We start from the raw sequence: 13,862 nt of genomic DNA on the forward strand, positions 1-13,862 counted from the left end.
GGCCCCTGCCCCCGCCCTTCCCCACCCCCCCCTCTGCTCCCTTCCTCTCCCGCCTCTGGTCCTGCTCTCAGCCCTGTCTGTGTCTGGGGCCCAGGTCCACGTGAACCCCTCGCAGTCCCTGCTCACCCTGGAGGGGGATGATGTGGAGACCTTCAACCGTGCCCTACAGCATGTGGCTTACATGAACACTCTGCGCTTTGCCACGCCCGGCGTCAGGCCCCTGCGCCTCACTACTGCCGTCAAGTGAGTGTTGGGTGGGCGGGCAAGTCACGGAACAGAGCCAGACGGTGTCAGAACTCCTTGGCCTTAGGCACCACGGACGGCTAGGCACACCTCCCTCGTTTCAGGGATGAAAAACTGACCTGCCCAATTGACACAGCAATGCTGGGAGAAGAGCCTGGACCAGACTCAGATTTTCCAATGAAGGGTTCATGACTCTTCCCACTGAAGCACACCTCCAGGATTTGGGGGGTTTTAATCTCTGTGTCTCTGTGCTGATATGTAAAGAGGATACTGGATTGGGAGCCAGGAGACCTGACACTAATTCTGACTCGGTACTAATTCTCTGGGTGACCTTGGGCAAAGACCTCTAGTTGCTTGACTCATCAATCTCTTGCAAGATCAAACAGGATGATCTAAGTCTGGGGATTGGCAGCCTATGGCCCCAGGATCAAATCTGGCCTGCTGCTCATTTGCATATTGTTTATGGAAATGAGCTGCTTTCACCCTACGATGGCAGGGCTGAGTAGCTGGGACAGAGACTGGTACAAAAAGTCGAAAATATTTACCGTCTGGCCCTTCATAGAAAAAGTTTGCTGACTTTTGAGTTCTAAGTGAAGGATTCTGAATTCTTTAAATGAAAAACTGTGCATTACTTCAAGGTTTAAGTATATTAGGTATTTTAAAATACAGATTGAGAGGTCATGAAAGCATAAGAGCTATGGACACAGAGTCTTTTACTTACTAGCTTTTTAAAAATAAATTTATTTATTTTTGGCCGCATTGGGTCTTTGTTGCTGTGCGCGGGTTTTCTTTAGTTGTGGCGAGTGGGGGCTACTCATCATTGCGGTGCGCGGGCTTCTCATTGCAGTGGCTTCTCTTGTTGCAGAGCACGGGCTCTAGGAGCGCAGGCTTCAGTAGTTGTGGTGCGCGGGCTTCAGTAGTTGTGGCATGCGGGCTCAGTAGCTGTAGCTCACGGGCTCAGTAGTTGTGGTACACGGGCTTAGTTGTTCTGCGGCATGTGGGATCTTCCCAGACCAGGGCTCGAACCCGTGTCCCAGGCATTGGCAGGCGGATTCTTAACCACTCCGCCACCAGGGAAGCCCCTTACTAGCTTTTCAGCACTGAGAAAATGCCATAGAGCAGGGATAACAATAGAATCTAACTCATGGAAATGTTGTGAGGATAAATGATAGAATCCAGATCAAATGCCCAGAGAAGTGCCTGTTCTGTCAACACTGGCTACTATTATACGAAGGCATTTTCACCCCGCATTATGTTCATGGGGCAGTTTTTAGGAGCTACTGCCATCCAGTGGGTGGATCACATAATGTAAGGGTCAGGATTCCTGTGTTCCCTTCTCCCCTGCTCTGCCTCAGTTTCTCCAAAAGCTATCTGAAGAGAAACATCTCTGACTTGTCCCTATCCTGGCATGGGTGGCTTTGGAGAGGAGAGGGGGCTCTGAGCCCTGGACAGTGACTGGGCATGACTGTCAGGCCTCCCAGAGCTTTGGAAGGCAGGGGCAGGGCTTTGGGGAATTGGGCTGCTGGTCCACGGTGTGGTCCTGGCGGGGAGCTGAAGGCCACGGCAGCTGAGGTCACGTGGGTGCAGATCTGCGCTAAGGATGCGCCCCACCGTGTTCTAGTCAGAACTCTAGCTGTTAGAGGGCTCTCACCCAGCTACCAAGGTATGAAGGGCTGCATCCCTCAGGGACCAAGGAATGGCTTCATCACCTTCGTAGGCTCAGGAGTCACGTCAGAGGGAGGGCTCTGTCTTCTGGCTTAGGGTGGAGCTCTGCGTGGGGCAACCCCACAAGGGGGGAGTGGACACCCTCTTTGTTGACTGTCTTATTTGAATTCCTCCAACCTCTTTCCTGCCCAGGGAAGAGGCTTATCCAAGGACTGGGAACCTGACGTTGCTCCTTCAGTAGAGGGAAGGAGCCTTTTTCCTTTATGAGGTTAAGAGAGAGAAGTCTCATTTCTCCATTTTAGGGCCACCATGTGGTTAGTGCTACCCTAACACTTCCTTGAGGTTGAAGGAGAAAATATAGAGGGGTGTGTGTGTGTGTGTGTGAGAGAGAGAGAGAGAGAGAGAGAGAGAGAGAGAGAGAGAGAGAAACAGGGAGAGACAGATACCCAGCGGCGCCTTCCTTCCTGTGATGCATATCCTTGCCCTGGTCCATGTGGCTTCCCTAGCTTCCAGTGTTCAGTGCTCGGACCTCTGTCCATTTAAAGCCAGATTTATGCAGCCATTCAGTCAATGCAGGTTCCCCTAAGTTGTTGTTGTTTCTTTTTAATCGCTTGGATTGTTGGAAAGCTCATCTGGCTACCACATCTTTTTCTCTAGCTTTGTTCTCTTTCCTTAGCTCTTGAATTTCTTCCTGCTTGTTGTAAGCTCCATCTAGAAGTTCTGCCAGCACCTCAGACAAACAAGCTAAAGCTTAATAATGAACTTCGATGCCTGAACTAGCCCCTCCCCCTGAATTCTCTGCTTCTGTAATGGTGTCTCTGTCCTTGCAGTTACCCCGGCTTGCAGCTTCCGAATCGCCTTTGATTCCTCCGTCTTTATCTTCCACACCCCATCGGTTACCAGGTCACCTAGATCCCGCTCTGCGCCCACGTCTGGCATGTCTCCTCTTTTTCCATCTCCAGCAGCTCTCATTACCTCTCATCGGGCCTATTGCTCTAGCCTCCTAACTAGTGGACTATCTCTAGTATTCTAACTTCAGTTCAGTTTCTACCCAGAGGCTAGGTTAGTGATCTGAAATCAGAATGTCCACCCTCACACTTCCCTGCTGAAGAAGACATCCATGGTTCCCTCCTGCCCACTGCACAAAACTTGCGCTCAAAGCCCATGACCATCTGGCCCAGCGTTTCCTGCCTCACGTTCCTCTACTCCCCTTCGTGTATTCCTCACCCTCCACTCTAGGGTCAACTTTGTGCCCTCCTCCAAAGGCTAGCTCACTTGCTACTTCTCTTGGTTATTCCTACCCTCCCTTGCCAGATGCCCCACTCCCATCCTTAGCCATAAACAACCTCTCCCACTCTGAACGCTCGTGGGTTTGTGTGATGGTGACCACGTTGGCTCTTGTTTTAAGGTTTGCGTGCCATTTCTAATCTCTTGACCAGTTCATTAGTGTCCTTCGGGTCTGGACCAGCCCCCTAGTACCTTTTGGGTCCCCTTTGGATCACCCATCACAGTGGGAGTGTCTGTTGGAGTCTGTGCTTCCAGAGTTAGCTGGGGTTGTTTTCCAGGAGGGTTTGATCCGGGTCTCGCTGGACAACTGTGCAGACTGTCTCAGGTCCTGCTCCTTATGGCACAAGAGCTCAGCAAACTGTGGGTCTGGTACCTTCAGGGCCTCTGCGTTCATGGTATCCGCTGAGGTTACACCTTCTCCCTCTGGCTACAGTAGTCAAGCTGGGCCTGCTCGGTAGTATGTGTGATAGTCCTTTCAACAAAATCATTTCTGTTAGCCCGGGTGTATGGACCACAGGCCCTGCTCTGGAATTACCACCTCCCCTGTGAAGACTGCTTGTTCAAGGGCCACTTCCTTTTTTTTGGCCGTGCCGTGCACCTTGCAGGATCTTAGTTCCTTGACCAGGGTTTGAACCTGGGTCCAGGGCAGTGAAAGCGCCACGTCCTAACCACTGGACCACCAGGGACTTCCAAGGGGGCACCTGTTTACAAATAAGTTTGACTAATGCAAACCCACATGGTGGCTGTGGTTTAGTGGAAGAATCGTGGACTTGGAATGAGAAGAATGGGTTCAAGCCTGGCCCAGGACACGTATTTCTTATGTGGCCATGATGCTTGACCCGAGAGCTTTGGTTTCTTATCCCTATTGCAACAGCAGCCAAAGAAGGTTAAATGAAAGAATGTGGACAAAATGCTTCACAAAGCAGCAAGCACTCTGAGAATTATTGATTGGCTGGAGGCAATCCTGGGAGCGTGTTCCCCGAGCTGCTGTGCTGTTGTTGGTTTGGGCTGGCTCAGTCCTCTAGGGAGGGTTTGTCTGGTACCAGGATCAGCGAGGCTTCATGGGATGGTGGATGCAGGTCCAAGATGGTCAGATTAGCTCACCTACTGAAATGTGTTTCTCTGATACTGGAGGGGATGAATTGGAGACACTCCAAGCAGGAGGACATCCTTTTTTTTTTTTTTTTTTTAATTCACGTATAGTTGGTTCACAGTGTTGTAATTTCTGCTGTACTGCATGATTCAGTTATACATACGTATATGTTCTTTTTTAATATTCTTTTCCATTATGACTTATCATAGGACATTGAATATAGTTCCCTGTGCTATACAGTAGGACCTTGTTGTTTATCCATTCTATGTATAAAAGCTTACATCTGCTCACCCCAGCCTCCCACTCCATCCCTCCCCCAACCCCCTCCCCCTTGGGAACCACCAGTCTGTGCTCTACGTCTGTGATCCTGTTTCTGTTTCATAGATAGGTTCGTGTCGTATTTTAGAGTCCACATATAAGTGATATCATGTGATATTTGTCTTTCTCTTTCTGACTTATTTCACTTAGTAGGATAATCTCTAGTTGCATCCATGTTGCTGCAAATGGCATTATTTTGTTCTTTTTGATGGCTGAGTAATATTCCATTGTATATATGTACCACACCTTCTTTATCCATTCATTCGTCAATGGACAGTTAGGTTGTTTCCATGTCTTGGCTATTGTGAATAGTGCTGCTATAAGCATAGGGATGTATGTATCTTTTTGAATTATAGTTTGGAGGGCATCCTTTGATATGCTCCCCACCCCCACCCCACTTTTGTTGTTGAATATTTTTTCTTTTTTTTTTTTTCTTTTTTTTTCGGTACCTGGGCCTCTCACTGTTGTGGCCTCTCTCGTTGCGGAGCACAGGCTCCGGATGCACAGGCTCAGCGGCCATGGCTCACAGGCCCAGCTGCTCCGTGGCATGTGGGATCTTCCCGGACCAGGACACGAACCCGTGTCCCCTGCATCGGCAGGCAGACTCTCAACCACTGCGCCACCAGGGAAGCCCTGTTGTTGAATATTTTTTGACACGTATCTACCAGATATTGTACTGAAACACACTTTTTTTTTTTTTTAACATCTTGGGTGAAGAACTATGTATGTATATATATTTCTGTAAGTTCAGTTGGTAAAATACTGTTTGATAGATGTTCCATGGTCTTGGGGGTAGGGCATTGGTGATGTCATCATCCCCACAGGTCAGGGTTGCCTAACCTTCTGTCCCTGGCCCTTCCCTGCAGTGATGTCCTCCCTGGAAAGGGTATCTCCCCCTCCGGCTTTGCTATGGGGGTGATGGTCGTGCAGAGACACTATCCCCCTTTCTTCCCCTTTCCCTCCCTGACACGGGGTGCTCTCTGTAGAGGTGGAGGCCCAGAGTGGTGGTCAGAATATAGATTATAAGGGAGGGGGTGATGGGGTCACAGGCTGCCTCTCTCCCTCTTCTCATATAGGTGCTTCAGCGAAGAATCCTGTGTCTCCATCCCCGACGTGGAGGGCTACGTGGTGGTGCTCCAGCCTGATGCCCCTCAGATCCTGCTGAGTGGCACTGCTCATTTTGCCCTCCCAGCTGTGGACTTCGAGGGACCCGAGGGGGTCCCTTTGTTCCCTGATCTTCAAATCACTTGCTCCATTTCTCACCAGGTGGAGGCCAAAAAGGACGAGAGTTGGCAGGGCACAGGTAAGGGTGACCTCAAGGAGTGACAGTGTCCAGAGAAGGGGTCCGTGTCTGGAACCAGAGTGAAGGAGAAGCTCTGGGGCCGGCCATGGGAGCGGCAACATCCCTCATTCACTTTTCAAGAACCACTGACTGTTAGGAACGAGAGCCAGCGGGAGACCCCCGGGTGTCAGAAGGTTGATGGGTAGTGACGTTTTTGACAATGATGCTGGCAGCTCTCAGGGGATGACCCCGGAAGGGGAGGAAGCGTGGCCATGAGATGGGCCCTTCAGCTCTGACCCACATCCTGACTGCCTCCTGTCCAGTGACAGACACACGCATGTCGGATGAGATCGTGCACAACCTGGATGGCTGTGAGATTTCTCTGGTGGGGGATGACCTGGACCCCGAGCGGGAAAGTCTGCTCTTGGACGTGGCGTCCTTGCAGCAGCGAGGCTTGGAGCTCACCAACACGTCTGCCTACCTCACCATTGCCGGTCAGTGGGGCCCGAGAACCTGTCCTCTTTCCTTGGGTGCGCCCCTCCCCATAGTCAAGTCTCTGGGAAACTCAGAGGGTCCTCCTTCCAGGCTCAGGGATGTGGCCAAGTGTCCCCTTGCACCTTCCCTGCCTGGAGTGTCCTCTGGCTTTCGGATTGTCCCTAGAGGTGGTGGCTGGGGTTTAGGCTCCTGATGGTTCTTTCCCAGCTTCTCTCTCCATCCCAGCTCACCTCCACTTTGGTCTCCACTCTTCTTTGGCTCAGTCTCTGAATAGCTTTCTTTTTTTTTTAAGTTATTTATTTATTTTTGGCTGTGCTGGGTCTTCGTTGTTGCTGTGCGCGGGCTTTCTGTAGTTGTGGCGAGCGGGGGCTACTCTTTGTTGCGGTGCGCAGGCCTCTCACTGCGGTGGCTTCTCTTGTTGTGGAGCACGGGCTGTAGGCATGTGGGCTTTGGTAGTTGTGGCACACAGGCTCAGTAGCTGTGGCTTGCGGGCTCTAGAGCGCAGGCTCAGTAGTTGTGGCGCACGGGCTTAGTTGCTCCGTAGCATGTGGGATCTTCCCGGACCAGGGATCGAAGCGTGTCCCCTGCATTGGCAGGCGGATTCTTAACCACTGTGCCACCAGGGAAGTGCTCTGAGTAGCTTTCTAATCCTCTAGCCATTTGGTACTCGCCCTCTTCTCTGTCTTGCGTCTCACTAATCTCATGGACACAGCATAGCTTTAAGTCAAGTGCTCATCTCTTAACGTCTGGTGGTAATGATTTTTTGGTAGCTTCCCAGGGAAGCCTCATCCTCTCTGAAGGACCCTCCATCAGGGAGAATAGAAGATGAGGCGGTCAGTTCCTTCCTGTTTCCGTTCCCTCCCAGAGCCTCACCGAGAACTTCTGTGTTATCCTCTCTCCGTTTCCCCCCTGCTGCCACCTCCCTCTGTCCTGCAGGGTGTTCCTATTTCCTTCTCTCCATCCCTCCTCCCAGCCCTCAGAGGAGGGCGGAGGCAGAAATGGAGCCTCGGTTACTCTATCCCAGTCAGTCGGAGCTGGTGGGGATGCAGGAGAGCATCTCTCCGTCTGAGAACTCGGGTCGCACCCCTGTTGAGGGGTGGCAGCTGGTGGGAGTCTGGGAGAGAGACTCCAGGCCTCTTCGCTGGCTCCTGCCCTGAGCTGCCTCCTGGTTGCCAGGGGTGGAGGGCATCACTGTGTATGAAGAGATCCTGAGGCTGGCTCGTTACCGGCTGCGACGCGGGGCTGCCCTCTATGCCAGGAAGTTCCGGCTTTCCTGCTCAGAAATGAATGGGCGTTACTCCAGCAATGAATTCGTCGTGGAGGTACCCAGGGTCCCCTTCCCTCCACAGCCAACCCCGCTGGCGAGGAGCCGGGGTGGGGCGGACTGAACCTGCTGGTGCGTGGGGATGGAAATTGCAGCCCAGGGGCCTCCTGGCCCCGGCGGGGAAGCTGGGGGCCAGGGGGGGAGAGCTGGGCCCTCGGGGGGTGGAGGAGGGGCGGGGAGAAGCGAGTGTGCCCATGAGCCCGCCCTCGCCCCAGGCCAGCGTCCTGCACAGCGTGAACCGGGTCACTCACCCCAGCTACATGCTCAGCTCCCAGCAGTTCCTGCACCGAGGTCACCAGCCCCCGCCTGAGATGGCCGGACACAGTCTGGCCAGCTCCCACCGGAACTCCAGTACGTAAGGCTGCGCCGGTCCAGCTGGGCGGGTGGGTGGAGGGAGCGGGTGGGCGCGAGCATTCTCCTCTCCACCGCTGGGCCGTGGGGGTGGGGCGGGGGGAGGAACGGGGTGGAGCCATGGATTCTGTTCCCTGTGGAACTTGACTCAGTTGACGGCTGTGATCCAATCCCTTTATCCCCCAGATCATTCACTTTGCCTAGTGGAGAGTCCGAGCCTTGGGTCATCACAGGGGCACTCATGCCTGGGATCATGGTCAGTGTGGGTTTAGCCTTTGTTGTTCCTGCTGCCCTCCCCCAACAATATCAAGTCAGCCCTGGACCTAGGGATCCTCAATAGTGAAGCTACCAAGTATGTATTAAGCACCTACTGTGTACTAGCGCTGTCCACAATACAACTAAGAATACAAAATTTATAGGATAGATACGGTTCCTATCCTCAAGGAGAAAGTTGGTGCCATTGCATGTGCAATTATGTGCTATCTATAAAGTCATAAGACTGTTTCTAAAACAAAATATGCAAACACGCCAAGTATTACATCCAGCTGGAGCGCTGCCCTTCAAAGCAATCTCATTCCCTGGCCATGATTGTTTACTAGTGATGCAATTTTTAATTCACAATTTAAGAGTTACTTAATTATAGAAAAACTAGAAACTGTAAGTATAAAGAAGAAAAGTCAGCCATAATTCTACCACAATTGGCCATTGTTAATATGGTGTTATTATTATGTGCCAACTTTTGTCTGTGCCTGTTTTTTTTCTTTTCTTTTAACAAACTTGGGATCAGACTATTTTGTAACCTAATATTTACACCTAATATTATAAAATGAGTCTTCTCCCCCATTGTTAAAAACTGCAATGAAAAAACAAAAAACTGCAATGATTCTGATGTTGCTGGAAGTGATTTTTGGAATCCCTTTTGAGAATTGCTTTCAAAGTCAATTTATGAGATGCATTTATTTTTGTTCCTTTTGGTACACACCTTGCCTTTGGCCCAGTTCAGTATTACCCAACTTCAGCATCCACTTTTGCCAGAGTTGGCTCTGGATAGCATTCTGTGTTTGTAAACATAAAACCAACTCAAGGGCAAAGATTTGTCACTTTTTTAAAAAGTCAAAAGGCATATCTCAGGCTCTGAAGGCAATTCCCTAAAGAGTTCCAAAAATGCTTTCTTGGGAGGTCATGGTCACTGAACCCTACCCTAAAAGGACAGCTCACACATCAACCATGTAATTGGAAGAATAATGAACACGTCGGTGTGCCAGGCACCCTGCCTGTGGGCTTTACACCTATTAACCCAGTGAATCATTACAGACAACAGATGGAATAGGTACTAGAATTATCCCCTCTAAAGGCAAAGAAATGGAAGCCCAGAGAGGTTAAGTACCTTATCCAAGGTCACACAGCTAAAACACGGTGGAGCCAGGATTCGAATCCAGGCAGCAGGATTCCAGAGCCCGTGCTCTAACCATCACCCTCTATACCCTGTCCATTTATGTTTGATGCTTTAAAAAAAAAAAAGTCTCATTACTTTATAGTTGCACCTAATTTGGGGGAGCTCCTTAGGGCTTCCCAGTATGTCTTTGACCTAGGCTAGCTCCCTGGTACCCCTGGAATTCAGTCTGTTTTCCTCTCCTTGGGCAGTGGCCACCACTGCACTGTCTCTCGTGTTTCCCTTTCCCTGGGACTGGCTCCCTTCATCCTTGCTCTTTCTGAAAACAACTGCAGACGCCTTTTTAAGTGTTCTTCCTGTGATTCCTACAGCAAAGCAGATGGAAGTATGTGTGAGGAGGGAGTATAAGGCGTAACCAAGTTGCAAAGGTTCTAGGAAGCTTCACACAATCTTTAGAGGTGTGTGCGTGAACTAAACCTGTTTTTGTTAAATAGACTTTTGGGGCCATAACTCCCTAGCTCTTCCTCCAGTTCTTTCACTGGGAATCATCCCACCCAGCCTCTTCGGGGCTGGATACTGGGTTCTGCCACTCAGATTAGGCTCAAGGCGCGTCCAGGTTGGCATTGCTGCTGGGCTCGGTAAGACTCTCACCCTTGTTTTCTCTGCTTGCTCTGAGATCCCAACTGCAGCCTGCTTTTGCCTTTTCCCCTGATTTTGGCCTGAGTAGGACACAGAGTTCATAGTTCACTTGAGGGCCCTGGTGATTGACATCTCCTGAGCTTATCAGGAGATCCACTTCATCAAACCTGTTTTGTGTGCCCTTCCTGACTCTTCAAGGTGTTCTCTCCCTTTCCCCTGCCTCCCAGCCCCAAGAGTGGAATTACAGGATTGTGGTTTTGCAATTTCAAATTACTCTGACCATGCAAAAGAGTAAGAGATAGAATTCCCTCCAACGAGACAGGGGCTTCATTTCTCTGAAGCTCCCAAGTGCATGAGGAAAGAGAGATCAGTGTGAACCAGGACAGTCAGCCGGGGAAGGTCCGGTGGTGCATTCAGACCTTGAGCTTGGACCTTGAAGGGTAGAAGGGTAGATGGACGTGGGGGAGAATGAGAGTTTGAGAACTGAGGGTGGGTGGGTGGTATGGGGGAGTTGTGTTTAGGGAGAATGAGGCTGTCTGAGAAGGGTAAGAGGAGCGATGAAGACAACATTTATCCAGTCTTCCCAAACGTTGATGCACATCGCAATCACCTGGGGAACAGTAAAAACGCTTGGTGCCTAGGCCATACCCAAACCAGTTCAATCAGAAGGTCTGGGGTTGGGGGCCAGGTATCAGGGGTGTTTAAAGATCCGCAGGTGATTCCAACGTAAAGCCAAGTTTGGAACCATTTCCCGGTTTGTTACCTACACGTATCCGAGACTTTGCGGAAAGACCTGCAGTGCAATAGGATACAAACAGAAAATGAAATTGGAAGTGAGGAGGAAAGGACAATGAGGAAAGAAGACGATGAGGCCAAGGGATAAGTCAGTTCATAAAATACCTGCTGTGAGATGCTGCGACGTTGCTAGAATGGCCAGAATTTGGACTCTGAGCTTCCTTGTAGCTGAAGCAGAAGGGAAGCTGAGCAGTTAGGAAAGTCCTATGATGGGACCAACCAGTGCTTCAGGAGAAGCCCGGGGACCCAGAGCAGAAGGACATTTCTCTCTAGGCTCTTCAGAAAGGGGGCTCCATGTGGGGCTGTGGACAGGGCTTCAGCCCTGTCTCACAATCGCACGGAACCAGGAGTTTCACACGGGCCACTGGCTAAAACTAAAACACCCCTTCGTGTTGTCCTTGGAGGTCATTCAAGGCCAGAATCAACTGCTTGGGTCTAATGTAGAAAGAAAGGTTGATGGTACTTCCTAAACTCTTGATTTTTGTCTGTAACTAATTTAAAAATCCTCCCGTCTCCCTGGCCTCCTGGCTGATTAGAAACTAACCATACTTGTCTGTCTGCAGAGAGAGGGTCTGCCTTTTGTCTTTCTTGTGATCATTTCTTATTCCAGGCAGTCAACTTGTCACTTCCTTCACCAGGCCAGGGGCTCAGAGGAGCAAATGCATTTGATTAAGGCACAAAACAGAAGCTTTGGCTTGTCATCACTGTGCCCCTAGAGCAAGTTCACCTGCTATGGCCTCCACTCTGAGGAGGGGTTTCTGCTCCTTCTAGAACCTGGGCTTAGCTACAGGGGCATTCTGCTGGTGGGTTCACTGCCCTCGGATCTTGCCCACTGACACGAAGACGCGGGAGGGGCTGTTGCCTACAGAGGAGCAGAAAGGGCAACTCTGCCTCCCCCGTCTCTTCCCCCATCCCCAGACAGTTGAGAAATTCTCATCCAGCCAGGCCTGTCTCTCCCCGGAGCTAGTGCCCGGGAGCCCACCTGGCCTGCTCAGCAGACTCAGCTCTCGTTGGCCCCAGGTGGGCTATGGGTCAGGTCAGGCTGGGGACCGACCTGTCAGAGCGCCGTCAGGGCGGCCTCAGGGAGGGCTGAGGGTAGTATGGCTACTCAGGCAGGGGGTGCTCCCACACCTGGGTGGCTCTGGAGCGCGTGGCAGTGTGTGTGTGCTGCTGGAGGGTGGGTGTGCCGCAGGGGTGGGGAGTTCCTGTGCTGTGTGCTTCCCTGCGCTCTGCTCTGTCTTTCGGCATGTGAGTCTTAAAGGCTGTGGGTAAATTCGTGTGCGTGTGTGCGTGTGTGTGTGTGTACCGGAGGTGGGCAAGGCTGTGCTCACGGCTGTTGGCTCTGTGGCCCTCAGGGCCCAGGTCTGTGGCGTTTACACCTTCCTGCAGGGGGTCTCCTGGTCTGCCCAGCTGGCGGGGAGCTGGGTGGCACTGCACGTGTGGTTCTCCTGTGCCTTGGTGGAGACCCTCAGGCGCGTCCCTTCGATGCTGCCGTGCGAGCAGGTCTCCGGGTGGCTGGTGTGGGCAGCTGTGCAGGCCGGCAGAGGCCCGGTGCGGGTGCGGGGCACGGTGAGCCCGGTCCAGCTGGGTGCCCACAAGCTCTTCCTGGGCACGTACCTGCGCCTGCACGTCTGCTTTGCTGCCATCAGCTCTAAGGTCCGAGTGAGGGTCCACGCGCCCTTCTGCGTCTCACTGCCTTTCAGAGTCCACGGCCCCCTGAGCCCGGGCTTCAAAGTGAGGCTGCGGACCCAGAAGCTTGACAGGGCTGAGGGGGAGGTGGGTGTACCCCGAGGGGAGCAGAGGCCCCAGGTGTCCAGGAGGCTCGAGCCCGCAAGGAGATGGAAGGCGTCACTGAGCAGGGGTGAGCTCTGTCCAGGTGGGCGCGTGAAGGGGCTGCTCTCTGTGCCCTGGACCTGTGCCCAGCTTGGGTGCCAGGCCACACTTGGAGCTTGCTCCTATTACGATGCAGGAGAACATTCTCTCCTCTTGCACTGTCAAGCCTGTGTGGCCGCCTCTCTCCTTTCCCCTGTGGGCTCTGGGCACCTCCTTCCTGGACTACGTGGTCCCTGGGGAAGGCACAGGCAGAAGGACCCGGCAGGGCCCAGGCCTTGCTCTCTGTGCGCTGAGAACAGGGCTGCTCAGGACAGCGTTGGGCTGGGAGCCCTTCTCCTCCCCCTGCCCTTGCCTCCTCTGCAGATCTCCCTCCCTCAGGCTCTCTGTCCCTCCCTGTCTCTGCCCTTCCCCGGGGGCAACTCTACTTTTCCTCCAGCTTCTGCAGGGCAGACCCCTCTTCTGGGCCATCATGGACCCTGCCTTCTGCTCGGGGACTCCCGCTGCCCAGGCCCCCGACTCCGCCCCTGAGCGGAGTGTGCTCAGGTGCGCCTGGCTCTCCCCGCAGTGGTCCCGAGCGCTGCAACCCTCATCATCGTGGTGTGCGTGGGCTTCCTGGTGCTCATGGTCGTCCTGGGCCTCGTGCGCATCCACTCGCTGCACCGCCGCATCTCGGGGGCCGGCGGGCCCCCGGGAGCCTCCAGTGACCCCAAGGATCCCGACCTCTTCTGGGATGACTCAGCTCTCACCATTATCGTGAACCCCATGGAGGTGTGCGGGGGCGGGGCGGCGGGGCGTGTCGGCAGCGTCTGGGCACAGCTGGGGCGCACTGCCAGCATGCGGACTCCCGCTGAGCTCCCCCTCTCCCTGCCGTCCCCAGTCCTACCAGGGCCGGCAGGCCTCCATGGCGGGCGCTGCGGGCAGCCATCAGGAGGACGAGGACAGCAGCGACTCCGAGGCAGCAGACTCGCCCAGCAGCGACGAGAGACGCATCATCGAGACCCCCCCTCACCGCTACTAAGGCCTCCACCCCTCCCCAGACAGAGATAGGATTCCGCCCTGGTGAGACAGACACCCCCCCGAAGAGAGAGGAGGACACGCTGAGAGAAGAGAGACCCAGAGGGAGCAGCTCTTGGAAGAGTCACCC

At 53.0% G+C, this 13,862-nt stretch overlaps 1 protein-coding gene across 2 annotated transcripts in view; it reads left to right on the plus strand.

The window, feature by feature from the left end:
- The window catches only part of CLSTN3 (calsyntenin 3), a 25,443-nt gene extending 11,587 nt beyond the window's left edge, over positions 1-13,856 (plus strand). The window contains exons 11-18 of one of the 2 annotated variants that reach the window (XR_003001591.1): positions 95-243; positions 5,683-5,909; positions 6,212-6,382; positions 7,560-7,705; positions 7,923-8,058; positions 8,245-8,314; positions 13,284-13,486; positions 13,596-13,720. Coding sequence is in view for 1 of the 2 variants with exons in the window: in XM_024733536.1 (XP_024589304.1) it covers positions 95-243; positions 5,683-5,909; positions 6,212-6,382; positions 7,560-7,705; positions 7,923-8,058; positions 13,284-13,486; positions 13,596-13,736 (1,173 nt within the window). In the remaining variant the exon portion in view is untranslated. Of the gene's footprint in view, positions 1-94; positions 244-5,682; positions 5,910-6,211; positions 6,383-7,559; positions 7,706-7,922; positions 8,059-8,244; positions 8,315-13,283; positions 13,487-13,595 lie in introns of both variants that reach the window. The other variant, XM_024733536.1, reaches the window with a different exon arrangement.
- Positions 13,857-13,862: the final 6 nt, after the last annotated feature.

The sequence above is a fragment of the Neophocaena asiaeorientalis genome, unplaced genomic scaffold (genome assembly GCF_003031525.2).
Source record: "Neophocaena asiaeorientalis asiaeorientalis breed wild unplaced genomic scaffold, Neophocaena_asiaeorientalis_V1.1 scaffold150, whole genome shotgun sequence".
NCBI lineage: Eukaryota > Metazoa > Chordata > Mammalia > Artiodactyla > Phocoenidae > Neophocaena > Neophocaena asiaeorientalis.